At 48.8% G+C, this 14,018-nt stretch overlaps 1 protein-coding gene across 1 annotated transcript in view; it reads left to right on the top strand.

Moving 5' to 3' along the window:
- The window catches only part of MRTFB (myocardin related transcription factor B), a 146,039-nt gene that overhangs the window by 116,131 nt on the left and 15,890 nt on the right, over positions 1-14,018 (top strand). The window contains 5 exon segments of the mRNA XM_047780466.1: positions 2,753-2,885; positions 3,913-4,932; positions 6,213-6,350; positions 9,222-9,383; positions 9,575-9,712. Coding sequence (XP_047636422.1) covers positions 2,753-2,885; positions 3,913-4,932; positions 6,213-6,350; positions 9,222-9,383; positions 9,575-9,712 — 1,591 coding nt within the window.

Here is a 14,018-nt window from a genome sequence, read left to right as displayed (position 1 = left end):
GGTGCAAAAGGTGATTGAGGGGAATTTTACACTTTCTAAATCCCCCCCAATTTTTTGGCCGCACCCATGATCCCACGGAAATTCCTGGGCCAGGGATCGAATCCAAGCCAGAGCTGAGACCCACACTACAGCTGCAGCAATACTGGATCATTAACTCACTGCACCACAGTGGGAACTCCTACATTTTTTATTTAATGAAGTGCAGGCATATGTATAGTACCTAGATATGCAATAACCTATGGCATTAACATTTCATAGAGTGATTAGGAAAAAAACTGTCTTAAAAGGCTTCTTGGGATTATAATAAATACAAGGATGAGAGACTATGATTAAAATGTTTTCATAATTCTGAAGTAAGACTTGGAGTTCCCGTTGTGGCTCAGCAGGTTAAGAACCTGACGTAGTCTCCATGAGGATGTGGGTTTGATCCTTGGCCTCGCTCAGTGGATTAAGGATCCAGCATCACTGCAAGCTGCGGCATTGGTCGCAGATTCGGCTTGGATCTCGTGTGGCTGTGGCGGTGGCATAGGCTGGCACCTGCAGCTGTGGCTATTCCTCCTGGCCTGGGAACTTCCGTATGTGGCAGGTGCAGCTGAAGACTTGAATTTTTAGAAAGGAAAATAGTGATGCATTTTAAAATATTTTTCCTTTCATCCGAACTTCAAGAAACTTCATTTTAAATACTTCAAGTATTTAATTTCAGTTAAACTCAGGCAGTTTTTAAAAGACTCAAATGCACATCAAGAGTTAGCTGTTGACAGGGCCAGAAATGGCTTCAAACACAGGCTTCCCAGGGAAAGCTCATCCAGCCACAGACCTCGACCCATAGGCACCATCACCTGAGACCCCTGTTTCAGAACATGGGATTCGTAGTGGCTTTGGCTGCAGTGGAATTGGCTGTACAGTATCAAACACCCAGAAAAGGGAATGCCATTGTGGCCAAGACTATTACCATCAGAAGACATTGGCAGCACCTGGCTTCAGTGTGGAAAGGAGTTTAGGGAAATTAATAAAAACACAGATTCGCCAACATTTTGAAAGTAAACTTTTAAAAATGTAGTATAAGTCAAAGAAGTCTATAAATCATAAGTGAAAATTGATGCCAAAGTGACCGTACCACCCCCCCCACCCCACCCCCGTCACCGCCAAAATCAAGAAATGGAACTCTCGGGTCCATCCTCACTACTTTGCATCCTTGCTCAGTGATTATCCCAACTTCTGCCCTTTAGTTTAGTTCCGGCCAGCAGTATGTTTGTCTTTGTTGGGGCAGACGGCAGCAGTTGGTTTTCATTGTGGTCTAGTGTCCTGTAATGCATCCACCCATCACACCCTCGACGGGCATTTGGTTCCTTCCGGTTGGGGCTGTGATAAAAGATGCCGTGGTAACATCTTCTACCCTGCAAGTCTCTGTCAGGTGTTGATCTAGAAGCGGAATCATTGTATCAGAGGATGGACGTGGGTGTTTCTGTCGTAGATGCCACACACTTCTCCATCATGGTCGTACCTCCTTGCGCATCAGCGAGCTGCGCGTGAGCTGGGGCTGCGCCGGGTGCTCGTTGGTGTCGGTCTCACGCGTTACAGCAGCACTTCTGCCGGGTGTGCAGAGCTCTTTGGTGGTGGTTTTCATTTTTGTTTTCCTCACACCTGGTGAGGTTAAGGATTTGGTCACATAGTTTTTAACCATCTGGATATACTTTCTTGTGACTGGCTTGTTCATGATTTCCCCATTGGGTTTTTATTTTTCTTACTAGTTTGCAAAAGCTTTCGTGTACATTCTGGACGAGGCTTTTGTCAGAGATAAGTGTTACCAGTACCCTCTCCGGGAGCTTGACGTTTCACCCTCTGAAAGGTATCATTTTTTAGTGAATGATTTTTGTTTGTCTGTCTTCTTAGGGCCGCACCCACGGCATATGGAGGTTCCCAGGCTAGGGGTCTAATTGGAGCTGCAGCTGCCGGTCTACACCACAGCCACAGCAATTCAGGATCCGAGCCACATCTGTGACCTACACCACAGCTCACAGATCCTTAACCCACTGAGCAGGGCCAGGGATTGAACCCACATCGTCATGGATTCATTACCACTGAACTACTGTGGGAACTCCTAGTGAGTGATTTTTGTGCCTGTTTAAGAAATCTTTGCTTATCAAAGGCTGTAAAGATATTAGCCTGAGTTTTCTCCTGAGTTTGTTTTCAGTGCACACTTAGGTTTTGGGGTGGTGTGACATAGGGTTGGTCAAGAGCCCTGTTCTCTGTGTGACTATCCAGTTTGGCCGTGATCACTTATGGGAGGGACCCCCTTTCCCCATACACTGCAGTGGCACCGTCGTGCTAACTCAAGGGCCCTTGTGTGGGGAGTCTGTTTCTGGCTTCTCTCACCTCTCCTATTTGGCTGTTGTCCTGTCCTGGCACTAGCACTGCACCCTCGTAATGTCTGCCTCTGTAATACATTTTGGTACCTGGTGGTTTGGTGCTTCCAGCTTGGCTTTTCTTCTTCAAAGATGCCGTGGCTGTTCTTGGTCCTTTGGATTTCCACACAAAGCTTCGAATCACATTCTAAATTTCTATGAAGCAAGCAAGCAAACAATCCCTGCAGGGATTTTTACTGGGGTCTAATCTGATCGACCTCTTTATCATATTGAGTCTTCCAAACCATGACCAGGAATTTTTCTCTTCGTAAGTTAACAGATTGTCAGCAGAAGCATTGTCAACTCCAGAAATTATTTTAATCTCTAATTTTCTTTTTCTTTTGAAGGCCACTCAATGACAAGAATAACAACAGTGGGAATCCAGCTTTGAACAATACCACCCCTAACACACCAAGACAGAATACATCTGCTCCTGTGAGAAAGCCAGGGCCTCTGCCTTCTAGCTTGGATGACTTAAAGGTGATAATTGCAGGCGGGGTACATTTACCCACAAGTGTCACAGAAACGTAAATCATTTGCCAGATTTGTCTGGCAGATGCAGGTGGTTTCTAATAGACATTCAGCTTTACGAGCAGTAGGATAACCTGTATAGAGGTGCGTTCTCTTTTAACATCCATTAAGTCTCTCTTAAAATGATCAGCCGTAAATCTCCACTTCTTCAGCACATGGCATGTGCAAGCCCCACATCAGTTCCAACTACAGAGGCAGGTTTTTTTTTTCTTTCTTTCTTTTTTTCTTCCCTGTTTGTTGCCGAGTTTGGGAGAAGCAGGAAAATATAACAGCTAAGAATGTGATCTCCAGGGCATCCTTTCCGGGTCCAGCCTCTGCCCAGCCTTCTGTTAACTGCGAACTTGGACCCATGGTGCCCTCTCAGCCCCAATCTCCTCATCTGTGAAAGGGGACCAATGATTCCTACACCTCGTGTGAAGAAAGACTTCCAGCTATGTCTGGCCATGGTGGTGACGCCACAAGTGTAACTGTTATCATCAGCATCTCTGGTAGTAAATCTTTTCATATAGCAGAGGAGTTACCCTCTAATAGCCTCTGCCTGATCACTAGCCTTTCCAGTCCTTTATGTCTGTAGCTCTGTGTGTTCTCGCCCGTTTAAAAAAAGAAGAGGAAGGAGTTCTGGTCGTGGGGCAGTGGTTAACGAATCCGACTAGGAACCATGAGGATGCGGGTTTGATCCCTGGCCTCGCTCAGCAGGTTAAAGATCCGGCGTTGCCGTGAGCTGTGGTGTAGGCTGGTGGCTGCAGCTCCGATTAGACCCCTAGCCTGGGAACCTCCATATGCCCTGGGAGCGGCCCTAGAAGAGGCAAAAAGACAAAAAAAAAAAAAAAGAGGAAGAAAGTGTCCCGCTTTGGTATATGCAGTAACCCAGAGCCGTCTGGCAGATACAGGCACCTTTCCCGTCACCAAAGCGCCCAGTAGATCTGTCAGAAGGTCAGAACACCAAAAACGAGATCCGATTTGTTTGTACTTGCAGGTGTCGGAACTGAAGACAGAGCTGAAGTTAAGGGGTCTTCCCGTGTCAGGCACCAAACCGGACCTCATCGAGCGCCTGAAACCGTACCAGGAGCTGAGTGGCGGTGGCGCTGCTGCAGGTGGCATCGTGGCCGTGTCGACCTCGGCCATCGTCACCAGTAACCCAGAAGTCACCGTGGCACTACCCGTTACAACACTGCAGAACTCTGTGACCAGCTCAGGCTCCACGTTCAAGGCAGACGGGCCCCCCACGGGGACGAGCAGCGCGGCGCACCTCGAGACCGGGAGCTCCCCGCTGCCCGTCTCGCCCTCTGCCTCCGAACAGTCAAGCCTCAGCGCCGAGGACACCAGCATGGCCGACACGTTCACCGAGATCATGACCATGATGTCGCCGTCCCAGTTCCTGTGCTCATCCCCCCTGAGAGCGGCCAGCACCGAGGACAGCCTCAGCCCCACCAGCAGCTCGCTGTCCAACCTGGAGCTGGATGCGGCCGAGAAGGACCGCAAGCTGCAGGAGAAGGAGAAGCAGATCGAAGAGCTAAAGCGTAAACTGGAGCAAGAGCAGAAGCTCGTGGAAGTTCTGAAAATGCAACTGGAGGTGGAGAAACGAGGGCAGCAGCAGCAGCAGCGGCCTCTGGAGCCCCTGCCCAGCGCCCCGGCCCTTCCTGCCGCCAAGGCCGAGCAGACCCGTAGCGCCGCCGCTGCTGCCGCTCCCTCCGTCAAGGACAAGGCCCCGCTCCCCGACGGCCCTGGACCCGTCCCCGCCCCCGCCTCCGCGGGAGGCCAGAGCCTGGTTGCCAAAAAGGCGGTAGTGATCAAGCAGGAGGTCCCCGCGGCCCCCGCAGAGCCGCACAGCCTGGTCCCGCAGTTTTATGTGAGTTCCCAGGGCCCGCCGCCTGCCGGGGCCGCTGGGCCGCAGGCTTTACTGACCACGCAGACCGCGCAGCTGCTGCTCCCCGTGTCCATCCAGGGCTCCAGTGTCACTTCAGTGCAGCTCCCAGTAGGCAGCCTCAGACTCCAGGTGTGAAGCCTGTCTTCTCGCTCCTTTGCCTTACAGCCTGCGTAGACCTGAAGCCGCTGGTGGGGAATTCTGACCCAAGCCTCTTCATAAATGCAGCCAGATCAGGCCTCGCAACTCAGGGAACGTGTGCACCTACCAGGGGTTATTCAAAACGGCGCATAGCCAGCACCGTTTGGCCACAGCAAAGACCCACCAGGGCGCCTCTCCCCTTCACACACAGTGTGGGCAGCGTAGGCCTTTTTCAGTACCAGTGGCATTCTCATCCTGAGGATAGCCACTGTCACCGAGAGCTGTTTCCCTTCTAGGCATCAAGTCCTTTAAATGGCGGTGCTTCCTGTCCTTCTCCCTTCCCCTGAAGACCCAAGGGAGAAAGCCCATTTCTAGAACGGAACCCAGGCCTTCTGTCGCAGAGCCCTCACGCTGCGCCCACTCCTGTACTCCGCTCCCGGGTGTAGCTCTTGAAGGGCACCGTTAGGGTGACAAGGCCTAACCAAGGAAAATGTGACCACAAATTCAGGAGTGAGGCTGGTATAGAGAGGGACGATAAAACACGACTAGTGAGCCTGAAGTTTCCTTTTATGCCAACGTTACCTGCGTACAGACCTGCAGCTGTTTCTGGCAGTGCAGTCTTGGGAGGTTTTGTAACGAAAAGGTGACAGGCTCTTGCTGATTTTTACAGTCTTGTACCCTGGGGGCTAGGAGGCCTGACCCAAAGGCCCTTGATGTGTGCAAAAGTTCTAATTCCTCTATTAATCCATAGAATGTCTGCTCTACAATCTAGCTTTTCTAAATATCTGTTTTCCTGTCCAAATCTTCCGTGAGAGTTGCTGTTTGGGAAACAGGAACTGTGTTTCATTCCGGGCCTGGGAACCCCGGCACATGGCTGGCTGGCCCCAGAGGCTGCATGTACTGTCGCTTAAAAGCAGGAATTTGGACAGTTAGGCTCACAGATTTCCTTGCTGCTATTAAAATTTTAACATCTGACCTATTATGTGTAGAGCTGCTATAGGTTCTTTTTACTTAAGTCTTTTCTTTCCCAAATATTTTCAAAGGAAATCTCAGCCACTTAAGAAACAGAGCGCGAATATAATGGGTCTGGTGTTTAACTTTCTGATTTTGAATTAAGGTTCAAATTTATGCGCTGATGAATTGAAACGCGTTATCTATAAACTTTTTTTTCAGGCATGATCCCCAAGTTCCAGAGTTATTCCACATCTAAACCCTTCATTCTAACCTTGACTTTATAAATAATATTTTTTTATTTTTTCCCTTCCTCCTAGACGCCGCCACAGACCGGAATCCAGACTCAGCCTCAGATAGCAGCTGCCACCTTGCCCGCCGGCTTGGCCCAGACTGTACCTCAGAAACAAGACGCTTTCACGCCGCACATGCTCGGTCAGCCTCAGCAAGTCCGAAAGGTTGGTGAGCGCGCACGGGTGACAGGCTCTTGCCAATTTTTACTGTCATCCGCTTGGCACTCAGCAGGCGTTTTTACAGGCCCCTCCTCCATGGGAAGCTCCTGTTTGTTCTTTTCTGTGATCTGTCTCTCATCGAGTGAGCCTTGGGTCAGATGCCATTTGGCTGTAGAAACAGTAAAGGATTGTTTATTACTAGAAGGTAGTTCATCTTAACAGTTAAGCCCCTCTTCCAGGAAAAGCTTCAGAAGTATTTTTTCAATTCTCATATATAGAATTTTCTAGGTTTTAAACTTTCTTTTTGAAGCGATCATTGGGGTGGGGGGCAGTGCCCTGGGAAAAAAAAAGGTATATTTTTTTAAAGATAAGGAAGATATTTTCTGACATGGTTATCTTGAGTAAGATGTATTTTTAAGAGTTGGCCATCCTAGGGATTAAGGGCCAGAAGGCCCAGGTCTGGCCATCATTCAGGCTCACCGCCTCCTCTGAGTTGTGCCTCATGCAGAACTCATGTGTCTGAGTGTCCGTTTCCCCATTTTTAAAATGACGGTGTTGAGCCGGGTTCATTGTCTTCCAGGATTTCCTACACAGGAGTTCTGTTCAGCAGCCCAGAGTCACCCAGACTCCCTCTATCCAGTAGGTGGAGCTATTCACACATCTCCTGCCAGAAAAACCAAAAGCAGGTCTTGCTGTTTTAAACCTTGAGAATGATTAGACCCAGAGTTGTATGTATGTACGTGTGTATGTCTGTCTTTTTAGGGCCACACCTGTGGCATATGGAGTTTCCCAGGGTAGGGGTCGAAACGGAGCTGTAGCCACTGGCCTACACCATAGCCACAGCCACACGGGATCCAGGCCACGTCTGCGACCTACACCACAGCTCATGGCAACACCAGATTCTTAACCCACTGAGCGAGGCCAGGGATCAAACTTAGTGGAGAATTTGTATGGTTGTGGTGAATACTTGAATTTTAAGTACTGCGTAGTGTTGAGTTTGAGTGCCACTATGGATACTAGTCGGGTTCCTTACCGCTGAGCCATGATGGGAACTCCCTAAAACCAGAGTTTTAATCCTCAGCACCTGTATTTACGCCCCAAGGTGGTGCGACCTCTCTGGGCCAGGACAGCATGAGGAGCAGACCAAAAGGACCTCTTGGTGCAGCAACATTCATGCTAATGCACAAGCTCTCTCGGAGAGTGCAGTGAGCAAGGAGTTAGCATTGGGCCCAAAATAACGTTAAGTGGAGTGAAAAGCTTAGAGAATGTCCAAGTGTTAAAACTGCTTTCTTTGTGGGAGGAGAGAGAAAAACAGCAGACAGGATAAGTAAGAAGAGTCTAGTTATAGAACTCATCACCTGGGAAGTTGTATTGTTTGGAAGGACACACACACACACACAAACTTTCATGCTTAAGAAACACTCAGAGTTCCCATTGTTGCTCAGCAGTTTAAGAACCCACCTGTCGGTGAGGATGTGGGTTTGATCCCTGGCCTCGCTCAGTGGGTTAAGGATCTGGCATTGTGTGAGCTGTGGTGTAGGTCGCAGACATGGCTCAGATCCCGCATTGCTGTGGCTGCGGCTGTGGTGTAGGCTGGCACCTGAAGCTCTGATTTGACCCCTCGCCTGGGAACCTCCATATGCCACAAGTGTGGCCCTAAAAGGGAAAAAGAAATACTCATGCATTTTTATAATAAAAATACAGAGGGGAGGCTTTTCCTCTTTCAGAATGCTAGAAGTATAAAGTATATTGAAATTTTTATGAGCAAGCAAGTTCTCTGAAAAACAGTTATAGAATGAAGAGTATGGCCAGACATTTGCAAAAGGCCCCACAACCTTTGGCTCTTGATGAGAGCCGAACAACCCACTCTGCTGTTCCAAGGAAGAAATTGTCACCTCTGGCTAACAGCAGAAGACAGCTTCTCTGAAGGGGGCAGATTTTCAATGAGGCCTTACTTTTAAGGATTTGGAGAAATTTTCAAGAAGCCAGAAAATTGAATGTGGTCACAGCACGTGTGGCCCTTCAGTTAGGATGGGAAAGGGACCAGCTTTACCTGACAGCCAAAGATGAGGATTTTACCCCAGGGCGGGATAGCCCATGAGTGCAGGAGGGACTCGACCACGCCTGCATGTGTCAAGGCTGTCACTGTGGCGGAAGGCTAACAGGCAGGGAGGCACAGCAGTGTTCCAGTATTGGGTGACAAGGACCCAGATTAGGCCAGCAGACTGCAGGGCCCGACCCAGAATGCACATCTGAGATGTGTGAGAGCTGAGGGCAAAAAGCAGGGCAGACTGAGGGCTCCACTCACCTAAGTGTCAAAAATAAATAGAGGCAAAACCAAGACTTATTTTCCCTCAGAGGCCAGGGGCAGTGGGAGGAGAGGGGAAAGTGTGATTTGGAACATATTATATTTGAGATGTCCCAAATTTATGTTTGTAAATGGCTTTGGCACATGGGAGCAGGGATGGAAGAGAGTGGTGGGCTTGGGGGTTATGAGGGCAGATGAAGATAACACCGAGCAAATGCTGCTTTCCTGCAACATGCTGTCCCCTCTGCCATCAAGGGCAGAGGCCACTGAGGGTCCAAAGCTGGGGTCCACACACCACGACCCGTGGGCCACATGCAGCCCCGCCTGTGTCTGGAGATAAAGGTGTCCTGCGCCCCCCCACGCCTCCGTGCCATCTGCTCTCGGCTGCATCTGTGCTACAGCGGCGCCCGGGGAGCAGTTATAGCAGGGACCTCACAGCCAGCAAACCCTTGACCCCTTCCCTGTGTGGCCTTCACAGAAGAAATTTGCCAGCCTTTGTCCTAAAATATAATTTTCCTTCCTAGAAGAGCAGAAGGCCAAGTTGATGAGCAACTATTTCTTCATGACAGGTGTTCACAAACTCAGCCTCCAATTCGGTTCTTCCGTATCAGACACCACCGGCCCCCGCGGCCCAGCAGCCCTTTCTTAGCAAGGCGAGCAACGGCGTCCTGCCGTCCAGAAGCACCGCCCTTCCGCCGCCGCTGCAGAACGGCCCCAACCCTCCCAGCAAGGTAACCCTGCCCGGCTGGGCAGATGGGGGGCGCGGGCAGCTTCCTCCCGGAGCCCCGGGGCCTGGCGCGAGCCTGGGGCGGGGAGAATCACAGGAGGGATGCCTCTCGGGGGCAGCGCCCGGCCCGCGCTGTCAGCCCCCCGGGCGGGCGGGCGGCCCGAGCTGAGCGCGCTCCTCCTCTGTCCGCCGCAGCCCGCCTCGCCCCCTCCGCCCCAGCAGTTTGTGGTCCCGCACTCTCTGTTCGGGAGCCCGGTCCCCAAGGCGAAGGACCCGCCCCGCTACGAGGAAGCCATCAAGCAGACGCGCAGCGCCCAGTCGTCCCTCCCCGAGGTAAGCCGGCCCCCTCGCCTCCGAGCCCCGGTCTGGACGCAGAGGCGCAGATGTCATCACGAGGAGCCTCGTTTGCCTTTGAGGTGCTATTTAAAATTAAAATACTTATGTTGCAGACTCCCGATGGTTTTCAGCAGCAATATAGCCTGCAATTCCTCTTAGTGAGAATTTCACTGTTGGTATTGAACTTTTTCTTGGTGGGGGGGGGGGGGTCCTGTTAGGGGCTGATGGATGTGTGACCTGCACACATAGTTTGTTTATACAGGTCCCTTTTCTAAAGCCTCCATTCATCAGGCCAGCCGGCCTTCCCGCCGAACTGGCCTTCATGACCAACCCGCGCCTGCGCCTGCTCTGTCCTGCAGCAGCTCCCTCTCTCCCCAGCAGGCCAGCCCACTCGAGCCAGCTTTGCTCAGATCTTGAGCAGACGCCCTTGGAAGGGACAGAAGCCCCCCTGGCTTGGCCATGTACAAATACCCACCCCCCACCCCTTCCAGGGATGGGAAAAGTTAGGGCTTTTGTTTGTAAAAGCAGCTGGCCTCTGGTGAGTGCCCATCAGTGACAGCCTTGTCATAGCTAACCCTGAATACGCCTCCCAGTCTCTCTACCTATCTAAAGCTTCCTGAAAAAAAATAAATAAGTAAAAGAATAAAAGAAAAAGTGGCTGTGGCATAGGCCGGCAGCTGTAGCTGTGATTAGACCCCTAGCCTGGGAACTTCCATATGCCGTGGTGTGGCCCTAAAAAGCAAAAAAAAAAAAAAAAAATTTAATGTAAAAATAATAAAGCTTCCTGACTTTTGAGGAAAAACCCTGGCCTCGTAAGATGACATGGAGTGACCCTGTCACTGCTGCGTGGTTGCTGAGAGGCATGCTGCTCAGAACAAGACTCGGCTGTCACGGCCACAGCAGGTGCATCAGCAGGGTCATGTTGCTGCCCCTTGGCCCACAGCCCCTGCGCAATTCTGTGGGGCCTCTGCATGGGGTAAGGTATGCAGGGACAAGGACTTGGTACTTTTTGCAGCAGCCATGCTGAGGTCACCTTGACCAAATTACCCCAGCGAGCAGCTGCAGACATTGCTGGGTACCAGCAACAGTGCACAGTCTGGCACACTCAGAGGGCATGCAGGGTGCCCAGGGTGGACTGGCTCCCTGAGGGAGCAGACAATGCCACATGCTTCTTTGTATACCTTTAGTGTGGAAGGAAGTTCACTTTTCTAGTTGTAAAATGTTCTTTTTGTTCCAGACTCAGCAAGGGCTCTTATGTGTGAGGGGGAAAGCCAAATTTCAGGACTCTGTTTAGATATTTGCAAAAAAAACAGAAACAAATAGTGCTGGACTAGATCGTTCTCCCCTTGGCCCATCCAGAAGGGACATCTGTTCTCTTCACAGGGAGCAAAGGTAGAATGAAAGAGCTTAACTGCCATTTTTAAGAAAAGCTTTCAAACCTGGTTCTCATGTGCAGGTTACTCTGTACCATTTGCTTGACTGATGTACCAACAACAGTCATCCTCTTACCTTAATCTGAGAGAGCTGATTGGATTGTCTGTCCCTGGTTCTTGCATATAGACTGAAGGAGTCAGGTTCAGATGAGTAGCCCTCGGTAGCACCTCTTGATACACGACTGAGCATCAAAATCCAGGAACTCCGAGGTTTCTGAAATAGATTTACTCAGACTTCCAATTCCATTATTAGCCAACAGCTAAGGCCCTACAAGTTCAATCTTCCCACAGTTAACAGCCATGAGGCCTGGTCCTAAAACAAAAGCAACGCTGTGGAGTCGGTGAAGAAGGAACCGAACAAGTCCTACTCTGATGAGGAGTCTGCACTGAGAGGAGAGGCATTACATGGCACAGGGGCCCTCTTTTTGCTGCTCTTGCTCTAGGTCAGGTTAAGGGGTGGGGTTACCGATAAAGAAACTCCAGCCCTCATGCCTTGAGAACCCAGAGGACTAGTTCTTTCCCTTCTGGGGTTGCTTCAACTCAGAGAGGAGATCCCCAAATTCGGCCTGCCCACACCTCTGGCTAATCCCTAAGCCATACAGTCAAAGCAAATCTACTAAAAACAAAAGATCTGACCTGAGACTGGAAATTCTGCATGAGGAACATTTTGTGGTTCAAGTCCAAAACAAGTCAATTGCCTACTAAAACAAACCATTCATCTGAGAAGAATAACAAGATACAGAGTCTCCATGATTTGATGTCCATGACAGCGGTACATAACATGGCAATGTACAAAGCATCAAGAAAATGTGACCCTTTTTCAAGGGAAAAAGGCAGTCAGCTAAGACCAACCCCCAGCTGATTTAAATGTTAGAATTTGCACACGAGGATTTTAAAGCAACTATTACAGAGTTCCTGCTGTGGCGCAGTGGGTTAATGATCCAGTTTGTCTCTGTGGCGGTGCTGGTTTGATCCCTAGCCTGGTGTAGTGGGTTAAGGATCCAGTGTTGCTGAGGCTGTGGTGTAGGCCATAGCTCTGGCTTGGATCCAAAACCTGGCCTGGGAACTTCCATGTGCTATGGGTGCAGCCAGAAAAAAAAAAAGCAACTATTCTGAATAATCTAAAAGAAAATATATTTGTAACGAAGAAAAAAATAAGGAATGTAAGCAGATATAGAAGTGATTTTTTAAATAAAATGAAAGTTCTTTATTAAAATGTAAAAAAAATAAAAATTTTTTAAATAAAAGTGGTTTTTTGTTTTTTTGGTTTTTTGGTTTTTGTTTTGTCTTTTGTTAGGGCTGTGGCACATGGAGGTTCTCAGGCTAGGGGTCTGTCGGAGCTGTAGCCACTGGCCTATGCCACAGCCACAGTTCGGTCAGGAACTCTGAAAAAATGAAAGTTCTAAAAGTAAAAATTACAGTGTCTGAAACAAAAAAATTAGAGATGATCTTAACAGAATAGAGATGGCAGAGATTAAAAAAATGAACTTGAAGATAGATCAAGAGGGGTTCCTGTTGTGGTACAGTAGAAACGAATCCAACTAGTATCCATGAGGACACAAGTTCAATCCCTGGACTTGCTCAGTGAGTTAAGGATCCAGCATTGGTGAGCTGTGGTATGGGTCGCAGATGCAGCTCAGATCTGGCATTGCCGTGGCTGTGGTGTAGGCCAGCAGCTATAGCTCCCATTTGATCTCTAGCCTGGGAACTTCCATATGCCATAGGTGTGGCCCTGAAAAAAAAAAAGGCAAAATAAATAATAAGATCAGTAGAACTTATACAATCTGAATAACAAAGGAAAAAAAGATTTTAAAAAAGGTTAACAGAGCTTCAGAGACCTGTTATTTAATATCAAACAGTATAACATGGGTGTGGGAGGAGTCCCAGGAAAAGAGGAAAAGAAAATATTTTAAGAAATACTGAGGAGTTCCCATTGTGGTGCAGCAGAAACAAATCTGACTAGGAACTATAAGGTTGCAGGTTGGATCTCTGGCCTTGCTCAGTGGGTTAAGGATCTGGCGTTGCCGTGAGCTGTGGTGTAGGTCAGAGCTGTGGTGTAGGTTGCAGATGCAGCTCGGATCTGGTGTTGCCATGGCTCTGGCATAGGCTGGCGGCAACAGCTCTGATTAGACCCCTAGCCTAGGAACCTCTATATTCTGTGGGTGCAGGCCTAAAAAGACAAAACAAAACAAAAACCACTGGTCAGAATTTGCACAAATACGACAAAAGAGAAGTTTACCGCTTTGAGATGCTCAGTGAACACCAAGCAGGATAAATAGAAGGCCTAGTCATATAATAGTCAAATTACTGAAAGCTAAATAAAGAGCAAATCTTGAAACATCAAAAACAAAGCAATACAACACACACAACTACAGGTGACCCTTGAACAACAGAGGTTTGAGCTACATGAGTCAAGTACATGGATTTTTTTCTAATACATACATACTACAGTACTACCCAATTCATGGTTGGTTGGAACCATGGATATGGAGGGCCATCTGTAAAGTTATATGTGAATATTCAACTCCCCAGGGGAGGGGGAGTGTGCCCCGAGTCCCATGTTGTTCAAGGGTCAACTGTATTTGATTTTACAGTTGACTTCCCATCAGAAACTATGGAGGCGTGAAAAAATAGAACAACATCTTTAAAATTCTTGTGGGGGGGGTGGGGATGGTGGTTGGCTGTCAAACCAGAATTCCGTATCAAGTAAAAATATCCTTTAAGAATGAAAGTGAACTAGAGATAATTTTAGATAAGGGAAAATTAAGGATTCAGCACCAGAAAATCTGCACTATAAAAAATGACACTATCTTAAAACCACATGGTCATCTCAATAGATGCAGAAAAATCATTTGATAAAATGCAATATC

The sequence above is a fragment of the Phacochoerus africanus genome, chromosome 5 (assembly GCF_016906955.1).
Source record: "Phacochoerus africanus isolate WHEZ1 chromosome 5, ROS_Pafr_v1, whole genome shotgun sequence".
NCBI classification, from domain to species: domain Eukaryota; kingdom Metazoa; phylum Chordata; class Mammalia; order Artiodactyla; family Suidae; genus Phacochoerus; species Phacochoerus africanus.
This window is presented reverse-complemented; position numbering and strand designations above follow the sequence as displayed.